Here is a 22,993-nt window from a genome sequence, read left to right as displayed (position 1 = left end):
ACTGAGTGCTGAGGCTGAGCTGCAAGAAAGGGGCTTGTTGCACCAGATACAGGAACAATGATACTTTGTTTGTCTTTCTCTGGACAGCATTCTTTTCCTGATGGCAGTCTAGACATGTGACATGGATAAAATGGATCTTGTGACTGTGAGAAGTTAATCTTTCATAATCTCTCAGCAATTTTATCTCTCCAACAAAACTGCATTTTCTTACTTGGGTTGCCTGGAATATGAGCTGCGAGTTGTAGTCTGTCATGGTCTTTCAATTTATTTGTTTTGAGTCTGAATGTGATTAAGAAATGGAAGGTTAACATTTTAATAATGACTCAAGATAAAAGCTTTTAAATACATTTCTTTCACATTAAATTTTTACTACACTTGATAAACACTTTTACATTTACAGTTTTATGCCCAGCCTGTTCTCTCAAATACACAATTATAAATTCAACTCCATAAAAGTTATCATATTGTAGTAATACCCAGACCCCCGTCTTGCACATTAGAGCTGTACATTAAACAAGAAAGTGTGCAGTGTACTGGCTCATCAACTCTGATCATATTCTTCATCTGCATTTAACACGTTTTGAGTGTTCATCAGTCAATTATTTACAATTAATATGTAATCTGTCATTTGTAAGTAATATCCTTACATTAAGCTCTTTGTATGTTTGGGAAACATTCTTACTAACAATGCTGTATTCCACGAATGCATCAAAAAAAAAAAAAAAATTCCCCTCGGGGATTAATAAAGTAAATACCTACCTACCTACCTACCTACCTACCTATCCATCTTCTGAAACCTCATCGTTGTTAGGATAAGAGTTGTTTTTTTAATGTTGCCCTTGAATATGGTAGCTCGATGAAACACTGAGTAAGGTCCGCATACAAACTTCTTAAAGAATTGTCAAATTATAAGTTTTCAATAGACTTAAAGTATGTCTTTAAAAGTATTTACTTTGGGTCCAGCAGCTGTAAGTGACAGTATGTTATTTTCTGTTACACTCATACTTACATAGAAGAGAGTAAACCACTCCTTGTCTTAATCACATATCTATGTCCCTTTACCACTAACTTCATGACAATAATACAACAAAACAAAGTCCACGTAATTCCATGTTTTTCAAAATTTGTCAAAGTGAACAAAAAAAAACACAGCAGGTTTTTACAGTGAAAACCTTTATTAAGTGTTCATATATTCTTAAAGGAATCTGTTTAATTGCTGTAAGTTAATCTCCTTGTCCATATATTCTAATTGGTATCTACACAATATCTATTTACACAGAAACATATCCACAGGTGAGGCTGGGACAGGCCTTCCTAATTCATTACCGCTTCAGATCGATACACACCTGTAACTCTAGGTTACTCCCACTCCGTCATGTTACCCTGTATGTCCCAACAAAACAAAGAGAGATAGGAAGTCAAAGAGAGAGAAAACGGAAAGACAGAGACGCACAGATTTAGTTACACAACAGGACAATTGCGTGTGAGGCTGGCATATTGGTTTACGAGCCCAACAAACTATTGCACGCATTACATTCACACCAACACTCACATGTATGCATGCACTCAGTCAAACACACCCACCGACCTTCCTACACACACAAACAGACTCACACCCACACAGTAGCTACGAGTCCTGCAGCAGCCAGTCTGAGTAGCCACCATCACAGTGTCGATACACAAACTATAAAATAGTCGATTTCTTCTCAAACTGAAGCGCTGTGCAAAGTTAGCTAGCAGGGCGTTGAATGGATTTCATTAAAATTCCTAGAACATTTTAAATATTCACTGTACATACTTTGTAATACAAGTTTTGTCTCTTTTGGATGATAATATTCTTATAAAAGAGTCTTAAATATATTTTTTCTAGTAAATTAAGGGAAACAAAGCAAAAGAAGAAACTAAAACTTCAGTTTCTTTGTCGAATCTAAACACAATAGATTTACATCAACCCGATATTTTCTGAAAATGAGCAGTTTCTTCTTTTGACAAATAAAACATGGTACGCATTCTGACGGTGACACACACAGCTAAGTGTTAACATAGGTTAATACTTGTAATTACAGAATTTGTTCATGTCTTGTCTGAATGTACTGTATGTGTGTGTTTGTGTGTATGAGTGATGCGTGTGTGTGTGTTTTGTCTGTGCTCGCACTGCAAGTGTACAATGTCAACCCTGTGTCTTCTCAGGTAGGTAGTGGGTAGTCCGTATACTTCTCGACAGAATAACAGTCTCTGCCCCTGCCATGGTCTATGCAATGTTGTGCAAGGGTTAGCTCAGGAGACACATTAGGACAGAAGTGCATTGGGCTCCATCTAAGTGCTGGGGATGACAGAGGGACTGCGAGCAGGATGGGTGGACTTCAAACGTAGGTTACACTGGTTTTTTTTCGGCAGGTAGATGTGAAAGGTAGGCAGGCTGGATCAACAGTATTCTTCTCTCCTCCCACAGACCTGGACTGCCTCCCTCCTATAAGATGATGTTGAGGAACTTGTACTTTATGGACACGTACACATGGAAATTCAGGAACCTGAAAGAGAAGGAGACAGCATGAGTGTGCTGAAAGCAGTGTAGGAAAAGTAAGTAAATATGGAAGTCGTTTTTTTTTTGGTGGTAATATGGTGTTAATATTCTTTACAAATTTATTTCATAAGTTTACGCTATGTGGCTTACATGTTTGTGTTTATTATAATTTGAGAACGTTTTAAACTACAGTATTTCTATTTGAGATTAATACTTTTGGTTGAGAACAATTTATCTCATCTATGTCTCATTGCTTTGCACAGAAAATATGTGCAAAATGTCTTTAATAACAGTGTTGCTCACTTGTGTCCTCCTGCATTATACTTCTTTGCAAGGCTGCATGTACAGAATAGTGGATGTGGCAAATGCATTGTTGTCATTTCAGCAATTTATTGTCTTACGTTTGTAAATAACTTAAACTTTGCACAAAGGTAATAATAGTATAGTATAAAAGTAAAAAACTAACAGGGACCATATAATTGCACATCATTGGTTTTCTGATAGTTTGAGGCCTTTGCAGTTGTTGCACTATATCCTATAGAGTGTGTTCAGACATTTCTTTTCCCACCTACTTGCCTGTACAAGGTATGTCTTCATATCTGTTTATCTCTGTTTACTTGCTGTCCTTGTTTAAGCCTTATGTCTGTGCTTTACAAAGTGAAACATGGCTTCATCATACATTAGGAGATCTGCATGTCTGTATTTTAAGAAGCATGTTGGTCCTTACTTACCTAAAGATTTTGGTTAGGCATTCCCTCCCTCTGCAAAAACAGAAACACAGAGAAATAGAAGACATCAAAATAATACTCGCATGTTACCAGATACAGAACATTATTGTATTGCACACAAACACCAGTAGGTGGCACCAGGGATGAGCTCACTGATGAAAGACTATTGACCTGAAATGAATTATTCATAAAGGACAGATTCTCAGGAGCCTTAAACTAAGGAGTGGTTCATCACCACGCTGTGCAATGAGGCAATTTATTGACTGGTAAAGCTACTGATAATCCCAGTCAAGTTTCCACATTCTATGACTTTGTCTATTGGTCTTTTATTTGACCACTTTAACTCATATTTGTCCCCTGGAGGTCACCAGTGTTTGTGATAATTGCAGAAATGTATTATCATGATATTGTGAAATTAATAACTGCATCCACAGATGAACAAACATGGAGCCTGATGGTTTTGTATTTCTTTAATAAGATTGAGGAATCATCAGTCAGTCTTCTCGAATCCCCGTATACCCATTAACATGTCTTTGCTTTCACTCGGCTCTTCTTTCTTTTCACCTCTCTTTAGCGTTTTTTTTGGTCGTCCATGCCTGTCTGGTTTCATTACAGACTACAGAGCATGGACACACTAATCCCATTTCCCACTGGGAGACATACCAGGACCGAGGCCTTTTCGCAGTACCTCACTGCCTAGAGCTGTAATGGTGATGCAGAATTACATACGGTATGCATGGATACCAGTACAAGCCAGGCCTTTTCCATGACGAAGTCATCACATCTACTGACTGAGATACCCGTTTGGTCGTAAAGTGAGGTTTTATGGCAGTAAGGAGATATTCCTACTACATCTGAATCCTTATACAGTCATAGTACAGTACGGATGTATCAGACGCGTGACTTGCAAGATAGACTTACTTTTGAACGTATCTAAATCCACACTCAACTGACAAAATCATTTGAAAGCACAGCCATGACAAAAAGTACAATTTTGTTTTGCAACAGCGTATGCAAAAAAAAACAACCTCTAAATTTAGCTTTGCTTTTATAAGGACAGTATCAAAAGCTCATTACTTTAAAACTTTGGCTTTCATTGGGCATAAATACAAGAGCACACTGAATGGGATCATTTTATGGATTTAGCTCATCTCATCTAATTGCCAGACTAGTTTATGTTTTATCAGCTCCTCAATGAGTGTGAATTTTCTATTTTCAGTCTAGTTAAAGTCACATGGGTTGTGATGAATCACAAGTCTATTAAGCGAGCTTTAAAATATTCTTATTTACTATAAGTGTATGCTTTTGCCAGCCTCCTAAAACACAAATTGCATTAAGAGTGCACTTGCGGAGCAATTTGTCTGGTACCACTCATCCAGAAAAAACCCCAGATCAATTCCACATGAATGACTGGGATTTATAACCCAATATAAGATTTAAATAATTGGAAATGTAAGGGTTGAAGTTTTCTTAAGCAAGATACTGCTCCGAAGCTGACTCTGACTTTTAGTGTGGTGCACAGGCGTTAAGTGAGTTTCCCAAAGGAGATCAATAAAATATCCCATTTTATCAGATTAGATAGAACATTCTCACCCTTGCTTTCAGCCAGCAGCTCCTCGGTCATGAGTCCGTCCTGCCGGTTGCCCAGGACGAAGGCCAGGAAGGACAGGATTAGGGCGTCCAGGATGCCCATGATAGCCAAGATGTAAGCCCAGCGCACGGAGCAGGCCCCCAGGCTGTATTTGTCTGTCTGCTCACCGCACATCCGCCGCACCGCGTCGCTATCCCAGCCGTCAGGATAGATCATACAACCCAGCACCAGACAGACACCTATAGCGGGAGGCAGAGAGGAGCCAAATGAGTCAAAGAGAGGTGGCAACATCAGGGGTTGAAGTGGATGAGGACAGAAGGGGCGAGAGAAATGAGAAAGAAAATGTGTAAGCAGACACAAAAATGAGTTTGGGGAAAAGGGCAGTGCAACAAATGAGGTCAGGATTGATGACACTTTGTGCGGAAATGAGAGATAAAGAAGAGGACCGATCCTTTCAAGGGCTTTAGAAGTCTCTACTCTTATATTCTACTCTCTGGAGATTTTTGCTGTGTTTTTGTGTTATTGCATTTATCACATTGATGTTCATCCCCTCCCCTAGGCATAAGACATAAGTGTCTAGACACAATGTGTACCAGTGGAAGAGCAATAAAAGCAGCAGTAAACAACTGCAGCAACAGTCACAGCCAGACACAACAGCAGTGGGAGGTTCAGTGCACAGTTCCTATTCTGTTAATATGAAATGTCCTCAAAAACAGCCCAAGACTTCCTTACATTCACATAGTTTAATTGTGTTTCTATACAACTTTGTGGACTTCCAAGCCTTCTCTCCCTCTTGGATTCTAAGTAGTGATAATATTAGACTTTAACTTGCAGCTCCTTATTCTCATTTGTTTGCCCAAAGGGTAAAAAACTCTCTCATCTTCAATTTGGCTTTCTCTCATCTTCAGCTTAAAAGAGAATCTTCTCTGAGGTAATTCTGCAGCAGAACAGCACGAGAAAATCAAGAACCCATGCACTTCTTTCTCAGTTGTTGCCCAAAGGGTAAAAATTCTCTCGTCTTTAATGTGAATGAAGTTTTCCTCTGAGGTGGTGCTGCAACAGAACAGCAGAAGACCTGGAAAAAGAAGCTGACTGCACAATTATCCAGAGCGCATTGCACATTAATAATAAAACAGACTCCCCACTTCTCTATCCCCCAAACACTTGGCTGCTTTCGCTGTTTTGTCCATGAATGCTGTTTGCTTGTGTGTTAGGCTTTAGTGTTTTGACCATGTAAATTGCCTTTTTAAGGACCTGCATGCTTCTTTTTTGTGTATACCTTTTAAAATAGAAATCTGTGTACATCACTTATGTGCCATCATGCTTATTTGTAGCTGCTCTCAGGTTTCAGCACAGTCTTAGAACCAAAAGTCAGAACAATATACTAATATACTGGCTTCTCACACACACACACACACACACACACACACACACACACACACACACACACACACACACACACACACACACACACACACACACACACACACACACACACACACACACACACACACACACACACACACACACACTCCCCCCATATATGCATCACAAGCACAGTGGGATTGTGAAGAGATGTTTCGGTGGCAGAAATAGGAGTAAGGTGGAAATTACAGAGCCATTCATGCTGCAGAGTAAAAGCGTACCCACCAGAGTACAGAGTATCACCTAGACTCCTCTTCTTCCTCCCCCTGTCACAGCAAATTCATATGCACCCAGTGGTTCAGTGAGCAAAGACTCACATACATGCTCAAACTCAGCTAGAGGACCAGAAATACTGCAATATGGCTGCAGACATTTCTATGAGATTTAGCATAGAAAAAAACACATTACTTGATAGCTCTGAGCAAACAATAATTAGTCATCAACAGAAATCAGTGTCTTAGGCATATCCTTAGGGTTGTACTACTACCTTGGTTTTATGAATGAATACAGTTTGTGCCTTTTGGTGTCTCCAGGCGCCACCGCTGAATCAAACAACAAGCCCTTTTCACGCAAGAAAGACTAAGCTTAGGGCCTCACGAGGACCTATGTCACTCATCCCACCCGAGCGCTGTATGCTATAACGGCCCTGTCTGTCAAACGTACCTCCAGAGTCGGGTACATGATTTAGCTCTGGAGAGACTGTCACTGAGGCCCTTAAGTACATTATGACCAGTGAGAGGACGTGTCACATAAAACCAAACATCCACAATGTGTCTGCTTCTTCTTCAAAGTGTGCTCCAGTGTCATATCACACTGTAAAAGACAGTAGTAACCTCTGTGGATACAGAGGCTGGATAGCCAAGAGGTGACGCTACAGTTGTTAAACTGATAATAAATCATGAACACCTTTTAATCTTTTCAAAGCCGATTGACTTTTTTGGGTTTGTTAGCAATACAAGGTGTTTGACATATAGCTAATACAATAACAAGGGTTAAGCTTAGCAGCAGATGATTTTGAGGGGGAGACTGATGCAGTCAGTGCTGACGAACGTGGAGAAAGTTGCCTCTGAATTACATAGGTGTTTCCAGACCCAAGTTCACTGTGTGAGTATATGGGTCTGAATACACTCCATCAGGAATTGTTTGTAGTCGTTGCATCCTACTGAGCGTAGATGTTGGGTTGATTTTGAAATGATTGGAGCATTTTTAACCAACCAGTATGTGTCGTGATTCTACCACTGCTGCAACTACATTTACAACAAAAAGCTTGGCTTCAATTTCATCGAACTTAACCACCAACACTGGTTGCTGGTTGGTCTGCCCTACAGAGTGGTTGAGCTTACGTTAATGCGAGCCACATTTCCAGACTATAATCACAGTGACTTTGTGTCTTTAAAAAAATATATATTTTACAGTTATTTATAAACATTATCTTCCCATTGAAGTTAACTGTTTCAGTTCACCGATGTCATTTATTTTGGACAATACATTTTATTGTTAGACTGTTTAAATATTTTGCCTCGATTACATATCCTTGTCAGAAGTATTTTTGTAATAACATCTCGGTCACTATATCAATATAGTATATTTTTTAATCCCAAACATCAGTATTGGTTTTAGGCCCACAAATCCTGTATTGACGTCCTCCAACAGGCAGTGATGAAAAGTGGTGGATCGATATGAATAGGACTTTTCAGCTTGGAACAAGAATGAATTCCTACCAATCATGCACTAGGGTTCATGTAAAACACTCACTGAACAGAAGGAGTGCCATTGAAGACCAAGTCATATTTGATATTCAGTGAGTCAATACATGTTACTCTTCTTTCCCTCATGACGCATTTACTACAAAGGTAACACAGGCTTCTCCAGATCCCTCTGGGTGTCTCCTGTATGCCTTTGGCTCAAATCAACACGATCATGAATATTACATTGAGGCTCAGGAGGAGAAAGAAAAGGCTCACAAAGCTCTGGAGTCGGTAAGAGAGGCAGAGAAAGAGAACGAGGGTACGGGAGAAAGACAAATGCTGATAGCAGCAGGGGAAGGAGACAAAAAGAGAACAAGAGATACATAAGTGGTAAAATATCTGTCACAGTCACTGCTGAACACTATCTAACAGGGCCTGCCTCTGCAGATAAACATCTCTGAGGGATGCACTGGCCAGAATTATACCAACAGAGGGTGCCACACATGCCTGTCTTGCTTCCAGAAACAGCTTGTGGTAAGAGGGGGAGCACATGTCCTGTCCACACACTATAACAGAAAGCCTGGAGTCAACTAATCCACAACTGAGCAGGCCCGTCCAGCACAGCACTATTTACGTAAGAAGACTTGTGCTTTTTTCCTCTGTCAATTCTGATTCAGAGCACAAAAACAAAACTAAAGCAGCATACAATCTATTCCCATGTTAGTAATACCAAGGTTCACTTGTTTTACTGAAGAAACCTTTAATAAAATATGATTTAGTGGGCAAACCTGTGGATCTAAGCATGCTTTACTGCACATATCATATAGGAATTCTGAGTACATTAACAGTATCTTGAATAATTCTTAAATAATATACGGTGCCTTAATTCAAATGTCATTAAGGGCATATTGGAAAGTGAAAGTGGAAAAATTGACACATGCTGAATGAGAATCAATACTAAAGAGGAATGTGAGAGAAGAGAAAAAAGAAAAATGTATAACAAGGTTAAACTATTATTCGCTGCATTGATGGGCCAGTTTCCCTGCAGATAACAGCCAAATATGACAATGAGTCATTACACTTACATTACATTACACTTCTATTTCTAAAAATCTTTTCTGAAATTGAGTTTTTATAACAACAGAAATAAAAAACAACCGCTCTCCTTAAAAAGAATCAAAAGACAACAACATGTTTTAATCATGTTTTCATGTCAGTCTGTTGATGTTAGGCAGCTTTAAAAAGTAGGACTTATGTAACACAAGAAGCGTGTCACCCTAACAGACTAAGTGGCATATGCATCATAAGCTTGCAGGCCTATGAAGGCAGGTCAAATGTTGCTGATGTAGACTTGTTGCCTGCCTAATACAAGTCATCCTGGTAAATGTTGGAAATCAGAAGCTGGAATGGATGTTCATGATGCTAGCTGAGAATAAGTATCTAGTAAATTGTATTGTACAAACTCTCAGTGTAGATTTATACAGATTCAGACTCCTTGCCCTGACTGGAGGAGTTAATGTGTTCTCTGTGCCTATTAAGGTTGAATTGATTAGTCCATTAGTTGATGAGTTGATCAACAGAAACTTAATCAACCATTATTTTGATAATCAACTAATTGTTGAAGTCATTTAACAAGCAAAAATTCCAAATTGCAGCTTCTTCAGTGAGACAATTTGCAGGCTGCAGGCTGCAGGCTTCACCCACTTGCACTGCACCGACGCAGAACTTCATGCGGCAGTAATGAATGGTGTGCTCCACATCCTTGCCACAGAAATAGCAGCGCACCTGACAGAATGCTGCTGTCAGTCGGAGCCAAGACTCGTCTCTACATTAACTGACGGTATTATCCTACCCCTTTCAGCTTTGCCCTTCTCTCCATCTCTTCTCTGCTCCCTCCGGAGAGCGGGAGGTCGAGCAGGAGACAGGCAGAGGAGAGAGGAGAGGCAGATTATGAGGCAGGGCGAGGCAGAGATACAGAAAGAGGGGGAGGTGGCGGTGAGAGACTGAGCCTGTGCCACGCTCACAGTCCTGTGTGCGGCCGCCAGCAAGTACCCAGCGCCACACTAACGTCATGAGCACCGGTTACCGTATACTGGAGCCCCACGGCAGAGCTATTCTCAGCATGTACTTGTTTGCCACAAAAACACACCTTCCTCTACCTCGCTCTCTTCCGAGGAACGCAGGGATCATGTGAGTGGAAAACTGGACAGAGAAATGCTTGTTGGTTAACAGCAGCTTATGTAAGAGACTCCGCTAGGTAGGGCAGATTAGGTGCAAACAGCGCTACAGCAAAGTCTGAGGGCAGACCGGCAGATGTTACAAAATGGTATGATGGCAGTCGATTTGTCAGCAGCAAATTGGCTCATTTTCCCAAAGACACCACTAAATCCCACCAATACTGAAAGAATCCCTTTGTTTCCTGTAATCTCTGCGTGTCATTTGCAAGTAGACGAAGTGAGTGCAGGTCCAGTGTGAATTCAGCAGCTTGATTGGATTTCTGCATCTGGTTTGCAAGCGAAGACAAAATAAACCTGTAATCTGTTTTGCTGTAGCACTGTCAATGTAGCTGCATGTCTGAGTGTGTTTCAGCATGACGTTGAGCTGGGTGGCAGATGGAAGTAAACTGTTGTGCGTATTCCACTCTCCTTCCCTCATTCACACATCTACGGCACATCTAAGAAGCCATGAAACGGGATTCACATTTTCAACTCCTACAGTCCTTTGTGGATCGCATTTTCTCCTCTTCTCATTTAAAAAGCTGTGACAAACTTAATTATGCATACACACATACTAAACTGAGCTTTCTTACACCGCATGCAGGTCTAGTTCTACCACTCACAATCGCACACATGCACGTACTGTTTATACTAACCTTCTTTGTGTAGAACGGGCACAGGAAGTGCATCGTTTGTCTCTTCACATAGTGACATACCGAGATAAAAGAATGTGTTTATTGAACGCACAGTGTCTCTGGTGAATGAGCCTGTGGCTGGCAAAGCGGCATTTACGGTCAGCTCAAAAAAGAAAATCAGCACGAATGTTCTGGGAACAGCTTTGAGTGTTTATCCCGGTAGGGCTTCTTATGAATATGCATAGGTAGGGTTTGCTTTAATGTAATAACCAATGTTCCACTCCCACAGGTGAAATGGTGTCTCGAATGTTGTCAAAATCGTACTAGTTCAGTTCAAAGGCTCCCTCCTACGGTCTTTTATGCGCCATCTTAAAGAAAGCAAGTGATGGGAACACAATAACTGAGAATTGAGAAAGACAGCAACATTATAACTCAAATCCAAACAGCATAAAAGCATAACTTGTGATTGTTCTTCATCGGCTAATAATGTAATCTACTCGCACTGAAGACATAGTTTATCCCTGATGCTTGTTATCTCTTTTCATTGCTGTTCTCACCATTAAGCTCCAGGCAGAGTGAGACTCCTGCCAGTGCTGAGGCACAATATGACAGTGTGGCTGGTTGCTCAGATGATTCACATTGCTCAGACTGGAGACAAGCCGCCCAAGGCCGAACACCACACTGTGGGAGACAGGTGGGAGTGGTAGCCTTAGCCGGACGTTTCATGTTGGTTTTACGGATTTGACAACAAACTGCATATTTTATATTACTTTAGACCTTTTTCCTCAAAAGATTTTCAATGATGGAGTTTGCTGCATGCACTAACAAGTGAAGGTTTTCAAACTATATGTGCTCACAGGTAGCTTGGCTCCACCCACTCACAGCTCCGGTCTTTGCTCGCATTATAGTCTGGAAACCTGTTTCACATTGAGGGCGGACCAATCAGCGGCCAGTGTGGGTGGCCAAGTGCGGTGATCAATGGTGGTCAATGCTGATTGGTTAAAGCCTACTCCATAGTTTCAAAATTAACCAAATTAGGATGCAATGAATGGAGACCTTCGTTATTAATGGGGCATGGCCACAGAGTACTTTTGGTTCTCGTAATACCAGTTTAGCTCACAGCTGCCTTATCAGCTCAACTCTCTCTGCAAGCTGATTTCTGTCCTGCTCCCCATTGCAGAGGGAATCAAACACTGCATTCATTCTTATATCTGCAGGTCCACATTGCATTTGTGCTTCTCAGATGTTGCAAATCAGAAATCTACATAGACTTTGATATCCATGTGACAAATAGTCTGCTCTGTCATTACTCGATACGAAAGAAAATCTGGCTCCAACTTCACCGACAGTACATCATCCAATTCTGTGAGCTTTCTGGTCAAATGATGAGGGATTAGAATTATACTGATTAATCCGATCTTTCCCATGGCCAGACCAGGCTCTAATGAAGTGTGGGCAGCATCAATCCCCTCTTCACACTTGACAATTAAAACTTCTTTCTGACTCCAAAGATGAGCAGAATAAGTACCCAAGAAAGATGGTCTAAAACCATGACAATAATACGCCATAATTACATCTAGATAAATGGGGCAATTAAGAGTGTACGATCTTTATAGTGGGACTAAATGGGGTATGAAAATGTGTCATCACATAAGTCTGCTTCATGGTCCAGGTTTATGAAGGGGAAAGAGAACAATAACAGAAGGTTATAAATATGAAGAAAGTGTAAAAGATGATTGTGTAACTGATTTATTTATTTATTTTATCTATAAGAGAATAAATAAGGGTTAATATAAAGAATTTAGAGTTTCACATAGCACAGTCAGGAGATGAGTATATTTTCAGACAGCTGGGTCTGACTGGGCACAAATTTAAGACAGCTCTCTAAAAACACAATTCCAAAGTGTCAGGGATCCAGTGGAAAGTGGGGCACGAGAAAGTTTTCAAACTGACTGCAACGTTCTCCCCCGGTTGATGAGGAACATGCTTCTTGAGATGAGCTGTCTACAGTCCAAATCTATTTCTGCTTCAGTTGCTGGCAAAACCCAATGGTTGCTGGCGGGGAGCAAGGAGCTTGCAGGCATCCTCTGTATTCCACTCTGTCAACAACCTCAGCAATTTTCTGCACAACGAGCACATAATGCCCACGGCTTACCTATCAATTCAATTCAAAGGATTAGAAGGAGCACGTCTTATTTCATCTAATCATCTCCGTTCTGTGCCAGGACAAGTCTAGCAAAAACTTTATTAACCATGTTGTAATGTTGCAAATAATGCTCCCACGAGCATATTGCCGAGGGAAGCGTTCTGATTTATACTACAGGGAATAAAATCCACGAAAAGGAGATCTTTAGAAGTACATCGTTTTGACTACAGCGTCAGAACTGAGCCTGATGTATGACTCCAAAAGATAGAGGGTGAAAGAGAGACAACTCTATAGAGGATCAAAAGGACGCAATGTTTCCGTTACCACCCACATACTCATGCCCCAAATCATTTAATAAAACAATCATTTAAAAAAGCCACTAGATTGTTCGTTTAATTCCTAGTAACTGCTTACTACTTCTGTCTAATAATTGGTTTCTTTTCTCCTTGGATTTAATGACCAGTGACTTGTCATCTTTAAAAGCTTGTTTTAATCCCCTCTACTTTTAATGTTGTCTCCTCTGAGTTTTTCTGTCCACACAGACCATCCGGTCGTTGCTTCATTATTAGACATTGATTGAAGTTGGTATTAGAAAGCAGAGCCGACTGTCTTAAGGGAAGCTGGACATATAGTAGCAGGGACGGACACTGTGCCCTGAAATTATCAAGTGACGACACTCAAGTAGCATAAGCTTGCCACACAAGTGTGACATGTGTCTCTATAACAAATATGGCACTTCCGATTAAAGCAGAATCGGGGATGCGGAGGTAGAGGGTGTGGGGAGAGGGGAGAGGAATTCAAGGGAGGAGCGCGGCGCAAACCGCAGTGAGCAGAGTAGGGGGGTAGTCAGGCTGGGGTGGAGGGCTTATGTAACAGGTCCAGATGCAGCCCGCACCTCCATAGAGGATAAAGATTGGCAAGGGCACCGGGGATCATAAGAGATCTTTGAGTTTCCTGTGAAAATCCTGAAAGGGCCACCAGTTTAGGGACGATGGATGCAAACAGCCACGGCTTAGGCAGGACTGTGCTCTCTCAGTTACCAGTTAACATGAGGAGCATTCAGGCCGGGACAGACCGAGGGGCTGCAGCACAGCACCACCCAATGATGATGTAGTCACAGCAGTGTTTTCTTTTAAAACATTTAAATGTGAAATACCATTACAAATTCAAGATTCATTAAATGCTCCCTCCAGCTACCACTTTTAAATATAATAGCGCTGAAGGGCTGGAATGACTTAAGCACAATCTACTGGAGTTTACTTAAGTTTTACTAAAGTAAAAATAGCCATACCCACTACAAAATGTAAAACAATTGGTAAAACCTACTCATTATACGTGGCATCTGTTAGAATATTATATTATTTGTCTATTAATATGTTGGTGGTACTTTGATGTTACAGTTGGTTGAGGTGAATTTAAATGCCTCATATAGGGCTGTCAGATTTAATCTACGTAACAATGAATTTTGTTTAATAACCCGATAATATTTTTTTTTACTTTAAATCTTAGCCTCAGAAATAGCTAGTAATAGCAGCTGATATTTATAGTGAAGTAAAAAAGTAACACATTCAAGTTAAAGTACAATAAAATTGTACTTAAGCAGAGTTCTTGATTCGATACTTTCCAGCACTGTTCACATACAAACACCACATATTATGCACTCCTACAGCAGTGAAGGTTTTTTCATGGGTCACTGTGTCCTTGCCGTGCCATCTCATCCCTACCCCTGTGGAATAAATCAGCAGCCTCCCCTGCTTGAGCTCTAGCCCGAGCCTAGCCACTTCTGAGATCACAGGGATTAACTCGGGAAAATCTGTAGTCCACACCCTGCAGGGCTGCAGGGACACTAAACACTGGGGAGTCATGATGATGACTTGGCTGGCATTTAGAATTTGTATTCCACACTGCTCCACCCAAACTCACAATGTGTGGGCAAATTAATCAGCTTTGATCTGTTTGGTTTGATGTGGAAACACATGTTCTCAGGGTTCCTACGTTAAACTAACATTCACTAAGAAGCATTAAATCAAATGGTATGCATTACAAAACCCCTGAAATTACTGAAAAAAATAACATATGTACATTACATGCATATATATTACTATGCTTTAGTGGGCAACATGTGTGATGATGTGTGGAGATACAGTATCCTTCATCCATCTGCTCCTCCTGTCCACCATCAGCAGGACTGCAAGCTGCATGGATGACGGTCCTCCCGCTGGCTATAATTAGGTGGTTCAACTGACGGTGTGTTTCTTAATTACAAAAATTAGAAGATGGAACAGTGTTAATAAAGAGGTGATTTGAAAGTAGAAAACCCGAGTAGACGTGAAGAAAATAAGCTCCTTGTTTTGTGATTTGTGATATATGAAATAAAGGGAGAGGTCGGTTTAAAATGACAGAGAACAGGCACAAAAGGTGCTAAAGAGAGACACAGCAATGAGTTTGTGCTCCTAAAATCATCCCTGTCTCGCCTTCGACTGTTGTGCTGTCTGCTGCAAAGGTGCCGTGTGTGGATTGGTGCACAGGGTGCTCTTTCAGAGTGAGAGGCATTAGTGCACCTTTCTGTTGTAGAAACAGACAATTCTCTTCCATGTTGTTTTTACTGTCTGTGCTTCACAAATCTGCCCCAGTGGGTATTTAACTTGATGTATGGAGAGACATTACTCCCTATTCTGCACATAGCTGAAGCAGCACAAGAGACTGGCTACATCAGATTGTTTCTAATAATAAGACTTCTTCTATCCTGATAGTAACTACAGACAGACCACAGACTGTCACAGACAGTTCTAAATGTAAAAAATAAGGTTCACCTTAAGATAACTTCATATATTCATAGGCTGCAGTCTCAATGGCCCCGTGTCGTAATTTTTTCAAGGTTTCACATTCAAACAACACAGAAAATAATTGGAGAATTGTGTTGTAAGCACAAAGTACACAGTCCCAAACTATGTAACTGATTAGAGCAACACAAGTAATACTAGCTTTTTGTAAAAACTCAGTACCACATTGAACCTTACTTTAATACATTAGCTTGGTCTTACTTCCACATACTTCTACTTCTATTATCAAACCAAAGTGAACGTAACTACAGAAAAATGATAATTCACTGGATCTGATGGAGCAATGACAACTTGAATATTTAGAGTAAACCAAGCGGCAACCAACATTGACGTCATCCATTGGTTTGTTTTAGCAAAGACACACGTGGCCACAGAAGCTAATCAAGCCCTGTATTAGCATGCAGACACAGAATGTGCATGTAATATGTCTACAGAAGGAGCACACAGGAATCAAAGCTACTGGCATAAGCATCAGAAGGAACCTCTTCCCTCGGTCAGGCACTAATCTGCTTTTTAAGGCCTGACAGGTACCCAAACAGAAGTGCTCATTTGCAGCATTAACTGTGGAGAGCTGGAGCAGTTCTGGTCCTCCTGCAGTGAAAAGTGCACCTCTCTGACTGCTGCTTCTCATGTCAAGCTCCACCACTTTCCACCTCTAAATTCAACAAGGCTATGAAGTGCCTTGCAAAACAAGCCTCTCGATAGAGCTAATGGACCATGGGAGTGAAAGTCAGCCACAGAGAAACAGAGATAATGAAACGTAGAGAGAGACCGAGAAAGAGAGAGATGACCTAAAGGATCAGTATGTCCTCTCGGAGCTCGTGTATCTGATTTGTTTTCTGTCTGCCTTCTGTCTCTGCTTCGTGTTTTTGTTTACCACCAGAGTTCCAGCTAGACTCTCATATGTTATTTCTTTGTTCTCTTTATTGTCATCTCTGTTTCTTCTTTATCTTTTCGCTGTCCTCCCTCAATACCGTGGAGATTTAAAGTTTTGATGCGATGACCCTGCTTGTTTGATCTTTATCTTCAGTCTGTGCCAAGCGTTCGTACAGAGATTGGGTAAAGGGCGTTCAGGTATTCCACACCCTTGGACTGGAATATGTTACAGAAGAAGGTGTCGATGCTTGGACTGATGTTGTTGGATGCATGACTTGTATTGAACTTTTAGTCTTCGGGATATACTGTACTGTAATTATGTATGTCTTGTTTATATCTGTTTAACTTAACTGTCTTGGCCAGAACGTCCTTGAAAAAGAGATTTAAAAAAAAAATCTTAACGGGATCTTTCCCAGATAAATAAAGGTTAGATTAATAAATAGATTTCAGATGATTTCTTAATAGCTCTTTTAGCTCTTGCCTCATACTGTTACACACAATCATATATACTGTATATAATGTAAAGAATATACAGCATTATGGTTTTTTTTTGCCACATTACCAAAGAGATGGACAGCTACAGGTGCTTTACTGTACTGCAACACATTCTCACATCCAGGGCATCAAAACTCCCGTTTTATCGAAGCCGTTGAAGTATGGATAAGGCGCGCGGCACCATGTGCGTTTTATATGGAGGCATAAAATACTGTGCCCCTCAGCACCTCAGATGGATGCACATGGTGCTATGTACCTAACAATTAGGCACTAAGAACAACATGGTGATGGTTAAGAAAAGATAATGGTTTGGGTTAATTAAAAGAAATCCATGTTGACTTTTGCTTTATTGTTTATAATTTACCACCTCGACTACTAGTATTACATACATGTTGGAGAAGGAGCATTTACCAACTGTTAAGTAAGACTGTTAATGATCTGATAACTAAATTAGGCAAACCTCTGTGGTCAACATGCCTTCAAAATGTAGCCAGTATCTAATCTATGAATTTAGCTCACAAACAGTCGGATAAATGTTTTTTTTTTTTATATGGGAAACAGTATGTCCTGTCATATGAAGAAAAGTACAGGTGTTACTATTCATATTAATAACAATGGCTCTGCTCTAATCAAGTGATCCAGTATGCATAATAGCAGGGCTTGGAAATCAAAGATGCAAAATCAAATTTTGCCATCAGTTATTTTCATATTTACACCAATGTGACATATCAAAATGTGTTATGTAAAAAATGCCTATTCCCAAAGAATTCCTTTGAAAAATACTGGTTACTTCAATACAAAACATCCCAAAACTCCAGACAAACTCATTGCTCTTATTGTGCACAAAGCCCTGACAGTAAAAAAAAACAAAAACAATCATACGTCAAGTGTGACTCTTTTACTTCAGCAAATAATGAGAGTAAACCATGAAAATGCTGCAGAAAGCACAGGGTGGTGTACAAGATTTACTCTAAAGGACAACTAATACTTACATTTTTTTTCAGAATATTAACAACCAAACACTTCAAAGAAGAAGCAGAGGGTGTTCCTGAAGGCAATTTTATAATTTGTGCTTGCCTATGAATTTGAAAGCAAATCTTTTGTTTCTTAATTATTTCAGGACATCCACACACACACACACACACACACACACACACACACACACACACACACACACACACACACACACACACACACACACACACACACACACAAAGTCACACTATCAGAACTGCGCAAATAATAAGCAAAAGGGGGTAGAAATAAAGAAAACCTGACCTCGAAGTATTCACAGTCCTTTGAAAATAGCCCAGTGTGTGTGTATCTTTCCAAATAGGCCACCCTCAGCCTGCGCATTTGTTCTGCTGACTTTACAAAGCTAATGTCTTGCTTATTCACATGTATGACTCATACGTGTTTTCGAGTAGAAACAGTATCATCAAACAGAGAAAAATGCCAACAGCTGACATGACACAGGACGCAGACAGTATACAGTGTAAACCAGGGAAGTAATTACCATTGACCTCACGGCATTCTTAGTTAATTGGTGTGCAGACCCCTGAAGAACTGCAGTTACAGGAGAGGAAAGAGGGAGAGAGAAAATGACAGCACATATTGTACAGTTCTCTCTGACACGAGGTAGCGGAGGGAGAAGAGCAAGTGAAACGAGATGAGATGCACAGAAGGGTGAAATTGTGTGAAGGTAAAAGGAAGAAATAAGGTAAAGGAGGAGAGTGCATTGTATTTCTTGCTGTGCTCAGCTCAGGGGGAAAAAAATAACCACATACACTCTTACATCTTCATGACATGAACTTGTGCAGATGCGCAGACAGAAATAGCTGCGGCGAGGAAAAGTAAAAGAAGGATACAAGTCCATCTAGGGCAGGATGGACACAGGGGCACTTTCTGCACTCCACTTGGAGCTGTGGTAGACATTTTGAGATTTCTAATGTGTCCTGGTGGTTTACTTTCTCATCAAACATTCAGCATTTTTACCTGGGCTCCATCAAAAACGCTTCCTGGAGATGACTAGAGATGCGTGCGTGTTCTCACTAACCGATTCACTGGAGAGGAGATGTGTGCTACGGCCTGAATTCCTTATGCTCAGTGTTTATTCACAACCTTCTGACCTCAGCCCACAGGGATATATGAACGCTGCTGCAAAACTGGTATATCGTATATCAAATTACATATACTTGGCCGACACAGATCGTATGACCTTGATATTCAGTTAGTGTCTGAATAGCCCTTTCACTCAATGAGGCATTGTACTGTTATGTTTTCATACCTACCATACCGTTAAGTACCTTATATAAATCCTCACCAAAAAAAATAGATTTGTGCCGTGGACCACAGAGCAGTGCTCTGAATACTGACTGTGTCATTCATGTCCTTGGACCAGTCTAATGGCATGGGTGACAAGAAGCTATCGCTGACCCACTGTGACCGTTTTAATTTCAGTTTGCTTCACTGGCTTGAGATTTAACATACGTCATGCACTGTTTTGCCCACATATTTCAAGGTGAAGAATAAAGGAAAAAGGAGCAATAAAGAACATTCTGCTCTCTCTCTTTTTTTTTTTTTTTTTTTTTTGCTCTCACTGTCTGACCTGCCATTTATCACTATCATATTGATCATTTGCACCTCCCCATTAAAATATCAGCTGACAGTAAGGGGATGCCACCGGGCCACTTGTGTTCAACAAGGCTAGTAAGTGAAGGCAGAAGCGGGTTTAACCTTGAGCTAAGTGTAATCAAGTTTGACAGTGCTAAGCAGTCAGGCTCGCTCATTAGGCATTCCTGTGCCAGCTTGCCGTGGTCAGGGTCTCTCCTTTTGGCTTTTGCTTTCATCTCTTAGCTGCAGAAGCACAAAGCCCAGCGGTCTCCTCATTAGACAGGCTTATTGCGTTAATTCAGCCCAACATAACACACAGAGCTGGAGCTGCTCCAAATAATCCCCCCTCATTTGTGTTTGCTGCGAACAGGAAGCCGACTGATTTTGACTGCTAGTATACAGCTGAGCCGAATGTGTTTGGCAACGTGTGGACTCTTCAGATGATGGAGGCCTCTACTCACGCTGGATGACATTAGCCCACAGTTGCAGTGACAAAATGCTGCCAGCAGCTGAACCACTGACCTCTACACATTTTAAACACCAACTCTGACACACACGCATCTGTTGGCTGATGATGCTGAAGATTATAACTAATCTGCATGAAGATACTTCTCATTAAAATGGGCCGCATTAGCTATACATCTGGTATATTACCAGCATAGGCCTAATATGCAATTAAGTGCATATTTTATGTGGTTATGCAGCTTTAATAAAATCTAAATAAATATGTAAATTCAGATTATGTTTACTGATGAGCATTAATGGAATTAGTAATGCACTTCTTCAAGGTGGATGTGCACCTGTCGTGTGTTGTTGCATTAGTAAACAGACATAGGACCAAAAACAAGACATCATTTCATTGATTATGCCAAGAGACGAGTGACTCCACTGTCATTTCAAGCTAAAACAGCTTTAATTTAAAAGCATAATATATCCCACCAAACTTTTAATCACAGGACTAAACCTGCTATCGGACCAGATCTGTCACAAGTTTTATGATACAAGACACAAAATACAAGACAGAAACTAAATCAAAGTTATTAATGCCCTCAGTTGCTAAGGTTTACTCTGAACAGTAGTGAAGCATTACAGAAATGTTTCCTACAGATAAAAAAAAGTAGCTGATTATTGGGCCGGTGAATACAGTATAATGTGTGTCATGTCCTCAGCACCACGGACAGCACTGGCTGCTCAGCAGTGCTGGCTGCCAGCTCCTGGAGAGATCCTGGATACTGTCTGTTTATTTTCACCCTGGCTGCTCCCAATTAATGTATCTAATCAACTCATCAATCCAAGTCCAACCCATCCCAGTGATTTGGAATTTACGGGTTTCTAAAACTTAAAATGTCAGAAAAGACCCACAGACACTCAGTCTGTAAGATTTTGTTCATAGGTGCCCAAAATCGGATATATTTTCATTTCGAAAATATTTATTCTGTAAGCATGTTCAGTGTGTTCATATTTACACATTTACTCCGTACATTTTGGGAAAAGACACTTACCTGATGCTGCCTGCATCCAGCCACAGATCTTGTACACGGTGGAGGTGCTGAGGAGGAAGAAGAGACTGAAGCAGCCGATGCAGGTGACAACCAGCATCATAGACATCCCAATGAAGAAGGAGGCGGCCTTGAACGCACTGGAGGGGATAGCGGCGAACTCGGTGAAGGTACCCTGGCAGGCCAGCTCTCTGGAAATTCCGTCCCCGATGCAAAAGTGGAAAAGGCCGAAGTAGCCGGCCTGCGGCGTATCCATGCCATCTCCAATCCAATAGGGCTGTGAGAAGATGGTCACGTTCACAATACCGAAGAGGATAGTGAAGATGGCCCATAGAAGTCCGATGACACGGGAGTTGCGGACGTAATTGGTCTGGTACAATTTCGCAGCTTCTGCAGATGGTAGCATTGATGCGGCAGATCCAGGTATCATCTTATGCAATACCGAAGACAAAATGAATGTTGCGATCTGGCCGAGAACAAAACGAGGACTTAACATTTAACACATAAACGGCTTGTTTTGCCCCTCACAGAACCATCGCTTAAACCTGCAGGAAGAATCGGAGGAGCTATGCCCGTGCAACTGCAACACAGCAACATCTGTCAGGCGCGATCAACTCATGACGTCGCATCCTAAAAGCAGGCGGTGAACGAAGTGGGGAGCTACAGCAGAGAGCTTGAACCCCGATATGACCGACAACTCTTGACAACTCAACGGCTACACGGGAAGAAGAAGCAGTCGTCCCCTTACTAGCTGCGTCTAGCCGACAGACCTGCACATCGCTGCCGCACTTTGGTGCTCAGTGATGTCCTTGGAAAACCTCCGAAACGCATACACACATCGACATCGGCTGTAGCCTACCACACACGGTCCTCAGAAATAGCAACAGCCTGTAAAGACGCAGCTTGTCTCTGAAAGGAGTCGCATCCAATAACATACAAGAGGCCTGTATTCACGAATTAACGCAGCCTACCACAGTTACCATTCAGAAAACACGACAGCCCCCCTCAGGATCGTCAAACGGGAATTTATTCTTTATGACAGCATCGCGGGGCTGCCGGTGATGCTGGGAGTCAGAAAGGGAGGGGCACGGATGGGAGGCAGCCTGTGGTGCGCGTGTCTGTCCGTGCAAACAGTGAACACCCTCTGATTAACGCTGCGTCAACATGCAATGGGCTGACGAAATATCAATGTGACCTTAAAATATCTAAAAGACAAACGGGGGTAGGCGCCCAAAAAACCCGCTATATATATATATTGTATCTGTGTGTGTTTGTTTTAGCCGGATAACCATCTTCGTCTGTCGTTCCCATACCCGATTTAAGCAGCCAGCACTGCTCGGCTTCATGAAGTGTGCTGCTGTGGCTGCCAGCAGGTTACGTAACACTTCATGAAACTGCAAATGACGCCCTGGAAAAAAAAAAGAAAAAAGGCTCAACACACAGCTTGTTTTTTTTTTTTTTCTCTTAAAAATGCCAGAGGAAAATAAATAAATGAGTGCTTTGAAGGCTTTATCAAAAACCTGGGTTGCAATTTCTCATCCCTCTCAAAAGGGGAAAACGAAAAAGCAAATGATCATAATGAGGGAAAATGAAGGGGCTAATACAGCAAATAATGATTCTTCTGCAACCTTTTCCAATTCTAGCAGCTCTTTAGATTTGTGTCATGCACGCTCAGATGTACAAAAAAGGCAATTACAAGACTCAATTAAATATT

At 41.1% G+C, this 22,993-nt stretch overlaps 1 protein-coding gene across 1 annotated transcript; it reads right to left on the bottom strand.

The window, feature by feature from the left end:
* Positions 1 to 299: 299 nt before the first annotated feature.
* On the bottom strand, positions 300 to 22,372 carry LOC138626468 (LHFPL tetraspan subfamily member 3 protein-like). The gene is made up of 4 exons (XM_069708124.1): positions 21,283 to 22,372; positions 4,846 to 5,082; positions 3,256 to 3,285; positions 300 to 2,531 (listed from the first exon to the last, which is right to left on the bottom strand). The coding sequence occupies exons 1-3, from the start codon at positions 21,773 to 21,775 to the stop codon at positions 3,269 to 3,271; spliced, it is 747 nt and encodes a 248-aa protein (XP_069564225.1). The 5' UTR covers positions 21,776 to 22,372; the 3' UTR covers positions 300 to 2,531; positions 3,256 to 3,268.
* Positions 22,373 to 22,993: the final 621 nt, after the last annotated feature.

Source organism: Brachyistius frenatus, unplaced genomic scaffold (genome assembly GCF_029030835.1).
Source record: "Brachyistius frenatus isolate BFR_SWC_R1_liver_20210118 unplaced genomic scaffold, ASM2903083v1 Contig_74, whole genome shotgun sequence".
NCBI lineage: Eukaryota > Metazoa > Chordata > Actinopteri > Embiotocidae > Brachyistius > Brachyistius frenatus.
The sequence above is the reverse complement of the archived record's forward strand: the minus strand, read 5'-3'. Positions and strand labels throughout refer to the sequence as shown.